This window comes from Selaginella moellendorffii, unplaced genomic scaffold, assembly GCF_000143415.4.
Source record: "Selaginella moellendorffii unplaced genomic scaffold, v1.0 SELMOscaffold_25, whole genome shotgun sequence".
NCBI lineage: Eukaryota > Viridiplantae > Streptophyta > Lycopodiopsida > Selaginellales > Selaginellaceae > Selaginella > Selaginella moellendorffii.
In genome coordinates this window covers 242,152-256,483 of record NW_003314286.1, presented here as the reverse complement: position 1 = coordinate 256,483, position 14,332 = coordinate 242,152, and the positions used below count along the sequence as shown (strand labels likewise).

Sequence of the window (14,332 nt, the reverse complement as noted above, 5' to 3'; positions counted from 1 at the left end):
CTTGCCAGCGGCCCGGCCGAGCACAAGCTAAGCTATGTCGATTGATTGAAAAGGAGTGGCGGGAATCCAAAGGTCCACCAAAGCTTCTAAGGAAACAAAACATATATTGTTTGTACCACTGTACTTTGTAGTCCTTTTGCTGCAATGGGAAAACCAAATATCCTCGAAATCGTGGTGGTGTTGGTCGACCGCAGCCAAAATATTATTTTTAACACTGTTTTTTTAATGTTATATTATTGTTGGCTTTTATTCTTCATTTATTTTATATTTTAATTTGGTCGCAAGTGGTCGTTTTCTTCTTTTCTTCAGCTCAAAAGTTGCCTTCGTGCGTGGATGGATCAACCGTGTCACTCACTCTCTCAATGGTCCTTCACTGTCTCTGGGAGCTCTGGCTTTGAGAAGATCTATAACCTTATAGAATCGAGTTGATCTAACACAATGTATGATATATCACTTAACTATGAATCCATGCGAACTAAACCTTGGGGAATTTTAATCAAACAAGTTCGTCCCGAAAGAGGAACCCACAACTAACACGTTTTTCAACGCGCCGCTTCATACGATGCAACGCCCCTTTTGACCGGGTTTGCATGAAACGGTCCCCTGTTCGAGTCCGGCGCACGCCAATTTAAACCCGGGTTTGCCCTATTTCTTGGAAAGAGCAAGCAAGAGCTTCGATCATGGCGTTGTTCTTCCAGCTTCTCTCCTTCCCTCTCCACTCCCCGTGAGAATCTCTGCTGTGCCTTGTCGCGATCGCTCGCATTTCAATCGCTCGCTCTAGATTCTCTAGCTTCTTCCATTTCATGGACCCTGTGATCTTGTGCTTCTTCCAGAGATCTTGGCTGCTGTGGTCGCTCCGGATCCTGTCGGTGCTTCTCTGGTTTGGCGGCCTCCTCAAGGTGCCTGGGGTCGATTCACGCGCGTTCTAGCACGGCCTCCGATTTCCCGCAAGGAATCGAGAGGAAATCGTGCCGAATCGAGAGGGAAGGGTAAGAGGAGCCGCGATGGCGACGAAATATTTCTAGGGGGAGGAGCAGGATCGATATTTCTCTCCAGGGAGAGGATGAAGATGCTCAAGAAGATCAAGCTCAAGGCGCTACTCTTCCGGCGGCATTATCACTCGCGCTACCACAAGCTCCACCAGGACGATCATCACCATCACCACACCAATCTCTTGAAGCGGCTGTGCCACAAATTCGAGCGCCTCTCTTGCGCAATGGCGTCGTCCAGGAGCTGCGCCTTGCCCTCCCCTGCGTCGCCGAAGAACAGGAAGATTATCGCCAGGAGATCGCCTCCTTCGATCCCGCGCGACGTCCACCGAGGATCTTGCGCGGTCTACGTCGGCCCGGAGCACAAGCGCTTCGTCCTCAAGACGCGCTACCTCCAGCATCCAGTGTTTGGGGCGCTGCTCCAGCAATCCGAGGAAGAATTTGGCTACGCTTACAGCGGCGGGCTTCTCATCCCCTGCCCGGTCGCGCTGTTCGAGTACCTCCTCCGCCTCCTCCAGCGCAATGATCCGTGGATCCAGAGCAAGGAAGCGACTGAGCTCATTCTTCATGGAAAGACACTGTAAATACATCGCAGCCATACAATTGGCGATACTAGTCCCACGCGGTGAAATCTCCACCGTCTAAACTAGGGTTCTTGGGCATTTTGAATGGCATGGACAGGACTCGATGGCTGGAGCTCATGCGTAGCTGCCGGAGCCTGAGCGACGCGCGATTGATCCACTCCCGCATGGATCCCGCGCTAATCGGCGATGTCTTCGTGTGTAACAAGCTGATCGAGATGTATGGGCGGTGCGGGAGCCCCAATCTTGCGTTCCAGCTCTTTTGCGGCATGGCTGCCGCGACGAGGGATTCTTTCTCTTGGGTTCTCATGCTCTGCGCGTACTCCCGCAATGGATTTGTGCGGCAAGCCAAGCAGGTCTTCGATTCCATGCCGCGATGGAATCTAATTGCCTGGAATGCGATGCTCGACGCATTTGCCCAACAAGGGAATCTTTGCGAGTGCCAGAGGATATTCCATGCGATGCCGCGTAGAGACGTCTTCTCTTGGACCACCATGATCTTTGCCTGCGCCACTGAAGGGAGGGTGGAATATGCGGCGTATCTTTTCGACGCGATGCCGCTTCACAACGTTGTGTGCTGCAATGCGATGATCCTGGCATATGCCCGGGAAGGGAATCTGGGCGAGGCCCACAGGATATTTGGACAGATAGACGGCCCGGATTTATTCTCGTGGAACACGATTTTGACTGGCTACGCGCGCAAGGATCAAGTGGTAGAAGTGGAGTCACTGTTTGAGTCGATGCCAATGTGGAATATTATCTCGTGGAATGTGCTGCTCTCGGCCTATGCTCAAAGCGGGCATATACTTCTCGCGAAGGTGATATTTAGTAAGATGCCTGTGAAAGATACCGTGTCATTTACTTGTATGCTGTGTGCCTTCTCGCTAGTTGGAGATTTTGAGCAAACAAAGCAAGTTTATGATAGTATGCCTTGGCAGGATTTAATCACAGCGAGTGCATTGCTAGCCGCTTATGCCCAACACCGGTATCTAGAGGCAGCAAGACTCTTGTTTTGTAGCTTGCCCTTTGTAAATATTATTATTTGGAATACAATGATAGCTGCAATTCTACAAGCTTTCAACTTAGAGGAAGCTAAAATACTGTACAAATGTATGCCGTATAGGAACGTAGTGTCGTGTAATACGATGCTCTTTGCATTTGCCCAAAACGGGGATCTGTACGAAGCTAAGAAGTTATACGATAGCATGCCACATCATACTATACTCTCGCACAACGCTATGCTTAGTGCTTACGCTAATGTCGAGGACTTGCACGGAGCTTTGGGAATCTTTAAGTCCATGTCAGCAAAGGATCTGGTGACGTGGAATTCCACGCTAGCGGCATTTGCCGGAACTGGACATTTGGAGGAGGCTAAGAAGCTGTTCGATTGTGACATGGCACAGCACGACGTGGTGTCGTGGAACGCTATGCTGGAAGCTTATGCACGCTGTGGACTCGTGGACGAGGCTAGAAAGTTCTACCTTAGATTTCCTCAGCGGAATGTAGTTACAGGGAACGTCATGCTTGCTGCGTACACGCTAAACGGGTGCATTTTTGAAGGAAAGGAGTTTTTCAACTCCATGCCACAAAAGAACGTCGTCTCCTGGACGTGTGCGATCCAACACGGGCTCGTGAAAGACGCCAGGAAGATCTTCAAAGAGATGCCGGAACGAAACGTAGTGTCTTGCAATGCGGTGCTTGCAGCGTCAGCTCAAAGCAGGCAACACTGCAATCATACTTTCGAAACTTTCCACGGGATGAAGATGGTTTTTGCCCCGGACGATGCGTGCTTCGCGTCGGTGTTGGTCGCTTCCAGCCACCAGGGCGATCTCGGCAGTGGAAGATCATACTTCCAGTCGATGAGCGTGGACTTTGGGATTCAGCCCTCGAAGCAGCACTACCGATGCATGGTGGACTTGCTCGCTCGTGCCGGGCGCCTTACCAAGGCGGGGGAGCTCGTCGAAACCATGCCTTTCGAGGCCGATGCCTTGGACTGGATGTGCTTGCTTGGAGCGTCAAGGAGTCATAGCAGCATCCATGGCGGCCTTGGTGCTACCAGGCAAATCCTCGGGATGGATCCGGGGTATGGAGCAGCATACGTTCTGCTCGCTAACTTGCACTGCTCGAACGCTGGCGGTTTCCATGGCGGATTTAGCAAAACGGAGAGGTTGTTTAGTTTGTAAGTAAGAATGCTTAGACCTTGTGGCCTTCATGTGCTCTTCTCAGAAGGAAAAGAGAGAAAAAGCTGCTATACATGAAACATGGCTGACCTTTCTTTTCCCCATTTTGTTTTTTTGGTTTTGTACTCTGGAACCGAATCGTGAAGGTGTGGGTACGTTTCGATCTTCTGGCCACCACCATTTGATCAGGGTTCTCGTCCTTGCCACACGTGCAGCAGCGGAAATTCTGAATGTTGGTGGCCAACTGTGTCTTCCAGACCTCCAAAACACTCTCATGTGCACCCTGGAACCATAATTTCTTTTTGAGAAAAAGGTTGTCAACTTTCTTATTGTTTGGTCGCTGAACTTCCCACGAGGATCATCATCTTGTGCTGATCCTTGCTATAATTTTGGACTCAACAGAGAGTGAAGCTGTACAGAATTTTGGACATGCCCAACATTTTGTGTAGCAGCAACTTGAGCTCTGCATGGAGACAAATTGGATAACATGTATGGTTGAACATGTATGCATTCTTCCAAACCCTTCCTCTCCCCTCTCTGACTCCAACTTCCAAAACTGCAGCAGCTAAGGCAAGAAAACACTTCATCCTTGAGAGGTGAAAGGTAAAAGAGCACTGTACACTGCAACTATGTGGGCCTCCTGAGACAGTGGAGTTGCTTGTCCCATTTGATCTGCACACCAGTATGTGCAGCTAGCTGTGTGAAATGTGCAACTAGAGAAGCCCACCAACTGTGACAGGGATGTGAAATCTATCCCAATTGAAAGGGTGCTCCCCCATTATCAGCTTTTGCAAGCTCAAACAGCAGATGCAAGGCTCTGAGGAAGTTTTTGCTGAGGTTCTCTCTTTCTTTTCTTTCAAAAAGACAAGCAAAAGTGCAGAGTATAACATCAATTTCATTCTCCCATCTCTCCCACTACTTTTATTACACTCCACCAAGTCAGTACCAACAGGCAAGTGTGGCAGGGGAAAAACAGGCAGCAACAATGAAATAAAGCACAGATCATATGTCTACACTAGCCTTGCAGTTGCACATACATGGCTGATTCCTGATGGGATTTTCTCATTTGATGTGGTCCTAATTTATTATTTGTGGCTGCCTTGGTTGGACTCACTTATCACTTTCTTTGTCCTTCCTTGGTGCTGGCAAAAGCCACAGTGGCTCAACGCTGGTTGAATTTTCTCTTCCAAAACAAATCCATGATCAAAGATGTAAGCTTGTATCTCATATCGTCAAAATACCTGGCAATGTACCATTGGAGACTTTTTTGGTGGCAAACATCCATCCAATCTTAATGTTGCTTCTATCAATTTCTCTTGGACTCGAAAGAACAGCTGCTAGGACAGGAATCGTAGCTGAGTCTCTCACAAGCTATACATTAATTTATGCAGTGGTCAAGTGATTCAATCCAATTCGAAGAAACTTCCAGCATGCATGCGCAGGTATTACAAAAAGAGATTGAAACCAATGGGGTCCAACTCGATCTCCAGCGATATGAAACATTCAATTCGAGGAGGAGTTGATTTTGCCAATGCCGGAAACCGTGTGGGATCGTCTCTAAGACTTGTGGAGACGTGTTCCAACACGACCATGACTAGATCAAATGATTGTATTAATGAGTTAATAATAATAATAAAGCTAACCATATAATAAGAAATATAAAAATACAACTAAAAACCAGAGTTTACAATGTTGAGTGTTAATGAATGGAACATGAAACATTTATGTGCGTAGGCTAGAGTAGGATTGACGATCAAGACTCCAAATATTTTGTCTCCACCTCCACAAAACTGGAGGACCACCACCACCACCTCACTACCGTCATTGACAAGGATGAGGGACATGGTGTCCTTAGCAAGGGCCAAGGCTTAAGGACACGTCTCATTCCCTTCAAAAAAGAGGCATTGCGAGGAGCTTTGAGCTGTTCTTCCAGTTCCTTGCTAGCCAAGATATCATGGCAATTGCGCTAGATCCCCCGCGATTTTCTGGGTCGCCGGTGCTTTGCTCCTCGCTTGGATGTGGATGATCTTCTCCACAATCGGAAATCGCCCACGCTAGCGCTCTTGACCACGATTCAAGCTTTCTGGATTGAATCGGCCCAGAGATTCGAGGGATTCTTCGTGATTGCCAGAGCTGGATCACCACCACATTGGTTTGTTTCTTTCTTCTTTGTAGAAGTTATGTCCACTCTTGTCAGCTCCTCTTCTTCGTCGTCGTCTTCGTCGGCCATACACAAGCACAACAAGATCAGGAGGATCGTGAGCACCTGGCAACGATTCGCGCGCAACAAGAAATCCATCGCGAGCCTGGACGATGAGCAAGCCCATGACCACCAGATGATCAGCCACAAGCTCCCATACGAGGGGACGTTCGTAGTGTACGTGGGCAAGGAGCGCCGGCGGTATGTTCTTGGCGAGCACTACCTCCAGATGCCCCTCTTTCGATCCCTGCTCGACAAATCCAAGCCCAATTCCACCAGCGCCGAGCAGCAAGACGCCGGAGATTGTGGGCTGTTCGTCCCCTGCGAGATCGTCATGTTTGAGCACCTGCTGTGGATGCTAGACAGCGGCAATGGCAATTCAATTGGCGCGGTGGAAGAGCTCGTCGAGTTCTACGCTTATTAGATCATCCCTGGATCAGTGTGTTAGGGTAGCGCGCCCAGCTCCCAGCGAGGATGCGATAGATCAGAGCTTTCTTGTGAATTTCAGTCTAGCGCGGAAGAGGAAGAGCCCTAAATTTCCATTTTGTTTTCTCACCGTTGGCATCTTTTTTTAATTTGCGGGAATATATTCCTTGGGTCGGATTGGATAAGTGCCTGGGATCCGGAAGGCGCATTCAACGTGATCCAACAAAAGCTTTGGAGTCCGCATCGTCTCCAGTGGCTAGGGCGTCTCTAAAGCTCGCTTCTTTCTCGTTCGGGGCTAGGGTTCTTGGATTTCTCCCAGTGGCAGGAGGACAAGGAAATGCGCGTCTAAAAAAGTAGTAGTGGCCCTTGTTTCTCGAGGTTAGGGTTCTTCTTCTTCTTCTTCTTTGTTTTAGGGCTCGAAAGAAATCCGTTGGGCTAGTGTTGATAGGAATGGCGACGGAGGAAGGCGACGCTGCGCCCGTGGCGGCGGCGGCGGCGGCCGAAGAGAATCTAGCGCCCGCCAAGGAAGCGAAAGATTTGACGGAGAAGAAGAGCGAGGAGGAGGTGAAGGGCGAGGAGTCTATCCAGGGCGTCCAGACCCAAGAAGCCGCTCCGGCGCCACCGGAAGAAGCTCCAGGTAAGTCGGGCCAAGAGAAGGAAGGAGCGGACGGTGATAGTAAGGCCAAGGCCGCCGAGGAGGAGGAGGACAAGAAAGCCGAGAGCGACGAGAAGGAAGATGAGAAGGAGAAAGAGAAGGAGAAAGAGGGTGAGAGTGGTGATGCCACGGCCATGGAAGGTGTTGAGGAGAAGGATGAAAAGGCCGAAGAGGATGCCGAGAACGGCGAGGCTGAGGCGTCCAAGCCGCAACCAAAGAAGAGGGGACGGCCCAGGAAAGATAGCAGCAAGGCCAAGGAAAAGGAAGTGGCCACACCCTCGACTCCGACCGAGAAGCCTGAGAAAGGTGAGGGGTCCGAGGAAACACCCAAGTCGAAGCGGGGCAGGAAGAAAGCCGAGTTCTCGCCTCCGATTGACAGGCCTTCACGGGAGAAGAAATCGATTGAGAGGTTTGGAGCAGGATCTCTGGATATGCCAAAGTCGAAGGACGTTTATATCAGAAAGGTACATCTTCTTTATCGCTTGTGTTTCTTTCGGCTGCGTGACTAAGTCGGAAGCACGTTGGCAGGGAGGCGGCACTCCTCTGAAAGAAATCCCGAATGGTATATCTGCGTTATTCCTTTCGCTGTCGCCTGGTGCTTACTCGCTAGTTTGCTTTTCGGTGATGCAGTGGCTTACAAACTAAGTAAAATTAACAAGAACGATCCTGTATTGAAGACTCTCCACTACGTCTTCTTCGCTCAGCGGTCTAAGGTAACCGCATCATTTATTGTTTGTTCTTTTCTGATGTCTTTGCTCGCAGGCGGCTACTGTCAAGCAAAATCTTCTCCAGTTTTCGGGCCATTGTTGGGGAGAGAAGGTATTATTTTAGTGTGCTCGTGATGGTTTTGACTGGCTGCTGCCAAAATAAATCAGGAAAAGGACCAGATTAAAGCGAGGGAGCGGCTTGAAAAGTGCCATAAGGACGAGCTAAACGAGCTTATAGATATCTTGGATTTAAATATGAAGGGGAAAAAGGTTTGTTGATAGCAGCGAGCTTGTGCTTCTGATACTAATGACCTTTCAAATGTAGGAGGACTTGGTTGCGAAGGTCTTCGAGTTCCTAGCAGCTCCACACGCGACAACAGATATAAAATTGGAAGACACAGAAAAAGAGCAGGTATTAGTAGCTTTGCCACAGATGCATTTTACTGTATTATTTTTTCCAGGCTGAAAAGAAACGCAAGGGGAAAAGCCCGGGAAGGCCTAAGGTAGTATTTGTGCTGGCAACTTGCATAAATCTCACTTTATGATCATGTGCAGAAGCAGGACTCAGACGAGCCACCAAAACGCAGCGGCAGAAAAAGAAAGCAGGTGGTGGAAGAGGACGACGAGGAGGAATCTGATGACGACGACGAGATCGAGCAAAAGAAAACGTCAGATGAAGAAGGAGATGCGAGCGAGTCCGCTGACGATACAGAAGCTGACTCTGGCGAAAGGCCGCCACCTAAGAAGCAGAAGACGGATACGAAAGTTTTTACCAGGAAGAAAAAGGAGACCGAGAAGGAGAAAACCAAGAAGAAGGAAAAGACTCCGGCCAAGTCAGCGAAGAAGTCCACGAAGGGCAAAGAGAAATCGATCGACAAAGGTTCGCTGGGCGTATTTCTTGGCTGCATTTCTAACCATTTGTATTGATGGTTCCAGAGGGAGGCGATGAAGCTCAGTCCAACCATTCGAAGGACGAGGAGATTCGGACTCATGTCAAGGAGCTACTCCAAACTCTCGACCTCAAGAAGGTATGGCTGTGCTGGTTATTAAGAAGGCTCGTCTCAGTTCATTCTCTCTTGTTTGCGATCTGCAGGCTTCTTTCACTGTTATCATCAAGAAACTTGGTAAGCGATCTAGTTTAGCTTCATACGGTTTTGAAAGAGAGATGCTGACACCGTTTAACGTCACAGGCGAAAGGTTAAACATCGACTGCACGGACGGAACCATGAAATCCCGGGCGAAGGCTCTGATACGGGAGGAGTTGAGAAAGCTCCCCGACACCGACGACGAGGTCGACAAGGACAAGGCAAAGCCCGACGAGAAAGAGAAAGTGGCTGCCAAGGCCGAGGAGGAGAAGTCCCAAGCCAAGGCGGGGACCAAGAAGAGCGATGGAGACACCGAGATGGTGGACGCGGCGGAGCCAGCTGCGGAGGAGAAGAAGGAAGATGGAGCCGAGGCAGCGAAAGAAGTAGAGGAGGAGGAGCCACCGGCAGCAGCAAAGCCGGACGTAGCAGCAGCAAAGCCCGAGGGAGAGATTGATGGCGAGAAGAAAAGCCAGGAGAGTAGCGAGAAGGCTCAACGAGACGAGGTGATGGCCGAGTCGTGATCGTGATTGTGTAGAAAGAAAAAATTTCACTGTCAAATTTGTAATAGTCTTATTTTACTGACCACGGCTCAAATTCTTATAAAGTTGGAACAAAGGTTTGATATGATACAAGCATTATTGCGAATGATGGTTTGCGTCAAGTGGTAAGGATTGGCGGCAGAACGTCGGACTTCACGCCCAGGATCTTAGCGTCGGTGTCGAGGAACTTGGCACACCCTGGCAATTCCGCCACGGAACCGTCGCTGGCGATTCCGACGGGATAGGCGAGGAGATGGCCGGGCAGATCCACCACCTCATCGGCGGCGTACATGTGCCAGAGCTGGTCGGCCGTCCGATTGACCTTGCGCATGCATTCCAGGCTGGAAGGGCGGAGGAAGAGGTCGTCCAGCTGGCCCATGTGTTCGTACCACAGGGACATACGAAAGCCGTGGATCTGGCCGCGCGTGGGCCACGTACGGAGCGGCTGGTACGCGCCCATGGCGATCTCCGTGTCGCGCCCCCCGTCCATTGATCGCTGGTTGATGTTAGCGGATCCAACGATTATGTACTCGTCGTCCACTACAAGGAGAAAAAAACGAGTTTTTTCCAGTGAGATATCACGAAACCAGTATGATAGGAGAAAAGCATAGAGGAAAGGAATCAAACCAAGCGATCGAAGGAAAGAATGTGAATGAGAGTAAAGTAAAGAAAAGCGTCGAGGAAAGGAAACCATGAGATCAAAAGAGTGAGGAAGAGCGATCAAAGGAAAGAATGTAGGTGAGAGTAAACTAAAACTGGAAGAAGAAAAGAAAGGAAGAAATGCCAGTGAGAGTAACTCAAACCGGAAGAAGAAAAGCATCGAGGAAAGGAAGTAAAACCATGCGATCAAAGCAAAGAATGAGAGAGAGAGAGTACCTATCATCATCTTGGAGTGGACGTAGATCATAAACCGGCGATTCTCCTGAGCGCTCCGGTAGCCAGCCGAGTTCGCGTCGGGAGTGCTCGGCGGTAGAAACTCTCCACCGAGGCGGCGTTCCCGGTTGCCGAGGCAGTAGAAGGCCAGGTAGTCGCGGGGGGACACGCCGCGGATCCCCTGTGCGTCGAGAGCTTGAGCTATGGCCTTGTACATCATCTGCATCGTCTTCTTCTGCCAGTCGAGGATGGCCAGCACCTGGCCGCTCTCGGGGACTCCCTCGGGCCACATCGGAAGCACGACGTAGACGGAGAAGCGCTCGCCAGCCTCGATCTTGCTCACGATCTTGAGCGCCAGCTCGCGAGGAATTACGTGATGAGCCTCCGCGTCGTGGTCCGACTCCCAGGCAAACGAGCTGCCGAGGAAGTACTGGTTCTCGATGTAGATGTAGTCCTTCGCTCGCCGGATGGCGTGGATGTAGGCGTCCTGGATGCTGCGGTCGATCGTCGAGTCTTTTCCACTGACGAGCCCCGCTGCTGCTGCTGCTTCCGGACTCTCTGGAAAGTCTGCCGCTGCTCCCCCGTCGATGGAGCGGAAGAGCTGGACGTTCCAGGTGTTCTCGTCGTGCTCGTCCTCGACTAGAGATGATTGCGGCTCCAGGTTCCCGAGCGAGACGAGGTGCTGGTTGCCGTCACCCTGCTTGTGCCACCGCTGTTCAAAGTTGCGGAGAACGTCCCAAGCCACGGGCCCCTCGAGCTTGGAGTGGATGTCGTGCCATGGCTCGCGCGGGCCACCTTTGTCGATGGTAGCTCCCGCGTAGTTTGGCTGGTGGAAGTCCTCCTTGTGAACAGTCCCGAGTGTCCGGAACAAGGAGTGAAACTGCGTGTCGTAGCGGCCGTCGCAGAGATCCAGTCCACCAACGAAGCTCACGACTCGCCGCTGCTGGTGGCTTCTTCCCGGGGCGTCGACGATGATCGTCTTCTGGTGGTGAGTGAACATAGTCCCGATCTGGAAACCTTTGACGTAGCTCAGGCCGCTGTCGGGAGTTCTCGGGCAGAGCAGGCACTTGACTTTGGAACCGTAGAAGAAGTTCAGAGTTTCCTGGTCGTGAGTCGCCATAAGTCCCTCCATCTTCACCACCGACATGGACGTCCGGTCGTCCCAGACGAGCATCAAAACTCTTACGCCTTGGTCAGCCTTCTTCTTGAGGAGGTCCCCGAGCTTAACGTTGAGACCGCCGTGGACGGGCCTGGCTGAGTCTCGGATAAGCGCTATCTCCGCGTAGACCGACCAGCCGGTGATGTAGATAAAGTGCTGAGCATTTGCGATGGCCTCGTACATGTCCTCCCAGCAGCGAGTCGGCTCCCGGACAGCGTTGCCCTGGAGATAGATCTTCGGAAGAAAGTTGTCAGTCATATGAGCGTCCTGGTAGAGCGTGACCTTGCAGCCTTTGCGTTGCGGGAAGTACGTGAATGGAACACCAGGGAACTTCGTTCCATCGACGAGGCCGCGTCCCCAGCGAGGATCTCTGGTAATGTCGAAGAACTGGAGACGGAGGCGGACTCGAGAGTTGCCGAGTTTTTTGCCGCTGTCGTTGTAGAGCTCGAACCAGCCTTCAACAAGCTCACCATACATGATACGCTTCACGGGGACTTTCGCTCGGCCGAGGAGGAAGGCGCTGACGGCCAAGTCATCTTTGACGCTCACAACGACGTTGGCAATGTTGTGCGCGCACTGGATGTGAAAGGACTCGTTCCACACAGGCTTAGTAGGCTCCTTGCGGATGAGGCGAGTGCGTCCCACTCGCTGCCGCTCGAGGTCGATAGTTGCATAGAGAGAGCTCACGCCTTTACCAATACCAATGGAGTCCTCCACTCCTTCGACCATCTAGAAAAAAAAGAAAATACAAATAGAGTGAGCAAACTTGAGAAACTTCCACTACAACTAGAAATGCAGTAAGAATCGAGTACCAAGAGTAAAGTTCTTCTAACAAGCTACAAAACTTCCTGCCTAGGACTTACTTTTCTCATGAACTTGGGAGAGGCTCCAGAGACCCGATTCTCGTTCACCAATGATGCGGCCTCATAGACCGTGATGTGAAGTGTTCCATGGAGCAAAATCTGTGCCATTCCTGGAAACCCAAAGCCCCACCACGATCTTTCGAAGCAAAGGAAGCACTCACCAGATGTGAGAGATCACACAGTAGTCGACGAACTTGGATCGGCAGCAAACTTCGGTCCCTATGTTGCTACCTGAAAGAAGAGATGTGCCACGGAAAGGTCGCTAACAGTAACATCGCTGCAGTCCTCAACACGTACCTCACACGTGTTTAATGACCCACAGAGAAGACCTTTCCCCCTTCCTGCCTCCCTTTTTATATGCTTTACCGAAGAAAGTTACCGCTAGTCCCCCCCACCAAAACATGGCCACCATGGTTTAGCTATCGATCAGCGCGACCACCACCACCGCCACCACTACCATGCGCTACATCGATAAAGCTCGACTTTTCCACTCAATTTGTTGACAACCTCTGAGGTTCTTATTCGTTCTCTGATGAAACATCCCGGAACATCCAAAACAGGACGCTCGTTGATTCTTTTGGTTTTAAGTTCCATGGATCAAATTCTCCCTTGTTTAAAACAGAGAAGTCAGTCTCACAATGCAAAGCCAAATTAAAAGTCTTACTCAAGTAGCTATCCACCGAGGAAAGAAAAAAGCAAATGAAAAGACCAGAGAACTTCTGCCTCCACGACCACCGCCAAGTAACAAGAACGATTGCGAGCTCATCACTTGTAGACGAAGTTGATGTTGGCAACTGCAATATCAAAAGTCTTTGGCCTGTGGCTCTCTGGCGCTGGGATCTTTGGCACAACAACAGTGAGAAGGCCGTCGAGACAAGTAGCCGAGATGGTTTCCAGATTGGCGTTGGCCGGAAGGTTAAACTTTCGCATGAATTTGCCGGACGAGCGTTCAACTCTAACATATTTTATGTCATGGTTGGGATTGTCATCTCGTTTCCGTTCTCCACTGATCTTTAGAATACTATCGTTCTCAACTTGTACCTGCAAGTAGCACCCACGCTCATCCTCTGTTTGTTGGGTGATTGAGCGAGAGTTTTGTGTTAAAACTTTATGCATGACTTGGATGAGAGCGCTCGTACCTTCACGTCCGTGTTCTTCAGGCCGGGGACGTCGGCCACAAAGATGTAAGAATTAGGAAGCTCCTTTACATCTACACAAGTGCTCGTCATGGTTTAATCCTGGAAACGACAGTCTATTAGAAACAAGAAGATGATAAAAGGAAAAACAAAACAAGGAAACAAACAAAGCTTGTAAAAAGACCAAACAGTTGCAATGAACAAGAAGAACAAAACGGAAGAAGACGAAGAAGAAGAAGAAAGTGAAGAAAAATCCAGCTTACTTAGGAATCAGCGAAGTGCCGAATGACCACATAAGTGTGTAAGTGTGGTGTATCTGGCTGGGGGTATTTGGGGCAGTAAGAGACCCGACGCACCAATCTTTCCAGGCGCCTCACTGGCGATGGCGAAGATGGCTTCCCTTTATAGTTCTCAATGTCTGAGAAGAGACGAGGAGCGTGAACATCACGATCCCAGGGCGGCTTCTTGGCACGACCCACACGGTCGCTGCTTCTTCCCTTAGGACTCTCCAGATTGGCTACACAACTCCTTTCCTGACTGTTAGCCATTTGCTCTACGAGACAGACCCGCATTGTGGCGGCTCGTCCCGGGCGCCCTTGCTGGGGAGGCCCTGGCCTTGAAAATCTACTGTGATTCTCCAAGAAATCCCGGAAGAGGGGGAGGAGGAAGAAGGAGAAGAACTCACCGTGCTGCTGCTGTGATTCTAGGCCGCGATTTCTTCCAGGAGCCGTGGCGCGATCGATCTACTGCTAGCCCTAGCGCTGTTCTTGGATCCCCCGGCGCTGGGAATGAGAGGGAGAAATAATAGGAACCCTGGCCGTGACCTTTGGGCCACGTCGATGTAACAAATGGGATCTCCCTCGCAAAATGGAAAACCCCTAGAAGCGATCGCGGCCGTCGGTAGGATCCAACGGCTGGGACCGCGAAGATGAGGTTTAA

General features: G+C 50.6%; 4 protein-coding genes across 6 annotated transcripts; 2 read left to right on the top strand and 2 right to left on the bottom strand.

The window, feature by feature from the left end:
- Window positions 1-376: 376 nt before the first annotated feature.
- Window positions 377-1,651, top strand: LOC9637176 (auxin-responsive protein SAUR41). The gene has a single exon (XM_024679687.1). The coding sequence runs from the start codon at window positions 1,064-1,066 to the stop codon at window positions 1,571-1,573; it is 510 nt and encodes a 169-aa protein (XP_024535455.1). The 5' UTR covers window positions 377-1,063; the 3' UTR covers window positions 1,574-1,651.
- A 4,982-nt stretch (window positions 1,652-6,633) lies between these two features.
- LOC9636461 (axoneme-associated protein mst101(2)) lies at window positions 6,634-9,450 on the top strand. The gene is made up of 11 exons (XM_024679445.1): window positions 6,634-7,495; window positions 7,560-7,593; window positions 7,662-7,744; window positions 7,794-7,850; window positions 7,907-8,008; window positions 8,064-8,150; window positions 8,200-8,241; window positions 8,294-8,618; window positions 8,675-8,766; window positions 8,832-8,862; window positions 8,929-9,450. Exons 1-11 carry the CDS (start codon window positions 6,827-6,829, stop codon window positions 9,342-9,344), a joined length of 1,938 nt encoding a protein of 645 aa, XP_024535213.1. The 5' UTR covers window positions 6,634-6,826; the 3' UTR covers window positions 9,345-9,450.
- On the bottom strand, window positions 9,369-14,205 carry LOC9636460 (phospholipase D alpha 1). Of its 3 annotated transcripts, none has more exons than XM_024679443.1 (7): window positions 14,079-14,205; window positions 13,397-13,495; window positions 12,922-13,324; window positions 12,555-12,865; window positions 12,258-12,488; window positions 10,239-12,123; window positions 9,369-9,902 (listed from the first exon to the last, which is right to left on the bottom strand). In XM_024679443.1, the coding sequence occupies exons 5-7, from the start codon at window positions 12,363-12,365 to the stop codon at window positions 9,481-9,483; spliced, it is 2,415 nt and encodes an 804-aa protein (XP_024535211.1). In that variant the 5' UTR covers window positions 12,366-12,488; window positions 12,555-12,865; window positions 12,922-13,324; window positions 13,397-13,495; window positions 14,079-14,205; the 3' UTR covers window positions 9,369-9,480. The 3 variants fall into 3 exon arrangements, with proteins under 3 accessions (XP_024535211.1, XP_024535212.1, XP_002974536.1); XM_024679444.1 differs by lacking the exon at window positions 14,079-14,205 and adding an exon at window positions 13,657-13,691; XM_002974490.2 differs by lacking the exons at window positions 12,555-12,865; window positions 12,922-13,324; window positions 13,397-13,495; window positions 14,079-14,205 and having other exon boundaries at window positions 12,258-12,547.
- LOC9637175 (17.3 kDa class II heat shock protein) lies at window positions 13,023-13,486 on the bottom strand. The gene is made up of 2 exons (XM_002974489.1): window positions 13,397-13,486; window positions 13,023-13,298 (listed from the first exon to the last, which is right to left on the bottom strand). The coding sequence occupies exons 1-2, from the start codon at window positions 13,484-13,486 to the stop codon at window positions 13,023-13,025; spliced, it is 366 nt and encodes a 121-aa protein (XP_002974535.1).
- Window positions 14,206-14,332: the final 127 nt, after the last annotated feature.

Bases quoted from the DNA above. Each gene is read 5' to 3' on its own strand.
- LOC9637175 (XM_002974489.1), bottom strand. From the start codon at position 13,486: ATGACGAGCACTTGTGTAGATGTAAAGGAGCTTCCTAATTCTTACATC. The intron at 13,299-13,396 runs GTACGAGCGCTC...TGCTACTTGCAG, and splicing joins TGAAGAACACGGACGTGAAG to GTACAAGTTGAGAACGATAG.
- LOC9636461 (XM_024679445.1), top strand. From the start codon at position 6,827: ATGGCGACGGAGGAAGGCGACGCTGCGCCCGTGGCGGCGGCGGCGGCG. The intron at 7,745-7,793 runs GTAACCGCATCA...CTTTGCTCGCAG, and splicing joins TCTTCGCTCAGCGGTCTAAG to GCGGCTACTGTCAAGCAAAA. The intron at 8,242-8,293 runs GTAGTATTTGTG...GATCATGTGCAG, and splicing joins AAAGCCCGGGAAGGCCTAAG to AAGCAGGACTCAGACGAGCC.
- LOC9637176 (XM_024679687.1), top strand. From the start codon at position 1,064: ATGAAGATGCTCAAGAAGATCAAGCTCAAGGCGCTACTCTTCCGGCGG.
- LOC9636460 (XM_024679443.1), bottom strand. From the start codon at position 12,365: ATGGCACAGATTTTGCTCCATGGAACACTTCACATCACGGTCTATGAG. The intron at 12,124-12,257 runs GTAAGTCCTAGG...TTTTTTTTCTAG, and splicing joins CTCCCAAGTTCATGAGAAAA to ATGGTCGAAGGAGTGGAGGA. The intron at 9,903-10,238 runs GTACTCTCTCTC...TTCTCCTTGTAG, and splicing joins CCACTCCAAGATGATGATAG to TGGACGACGAGTACATAATC.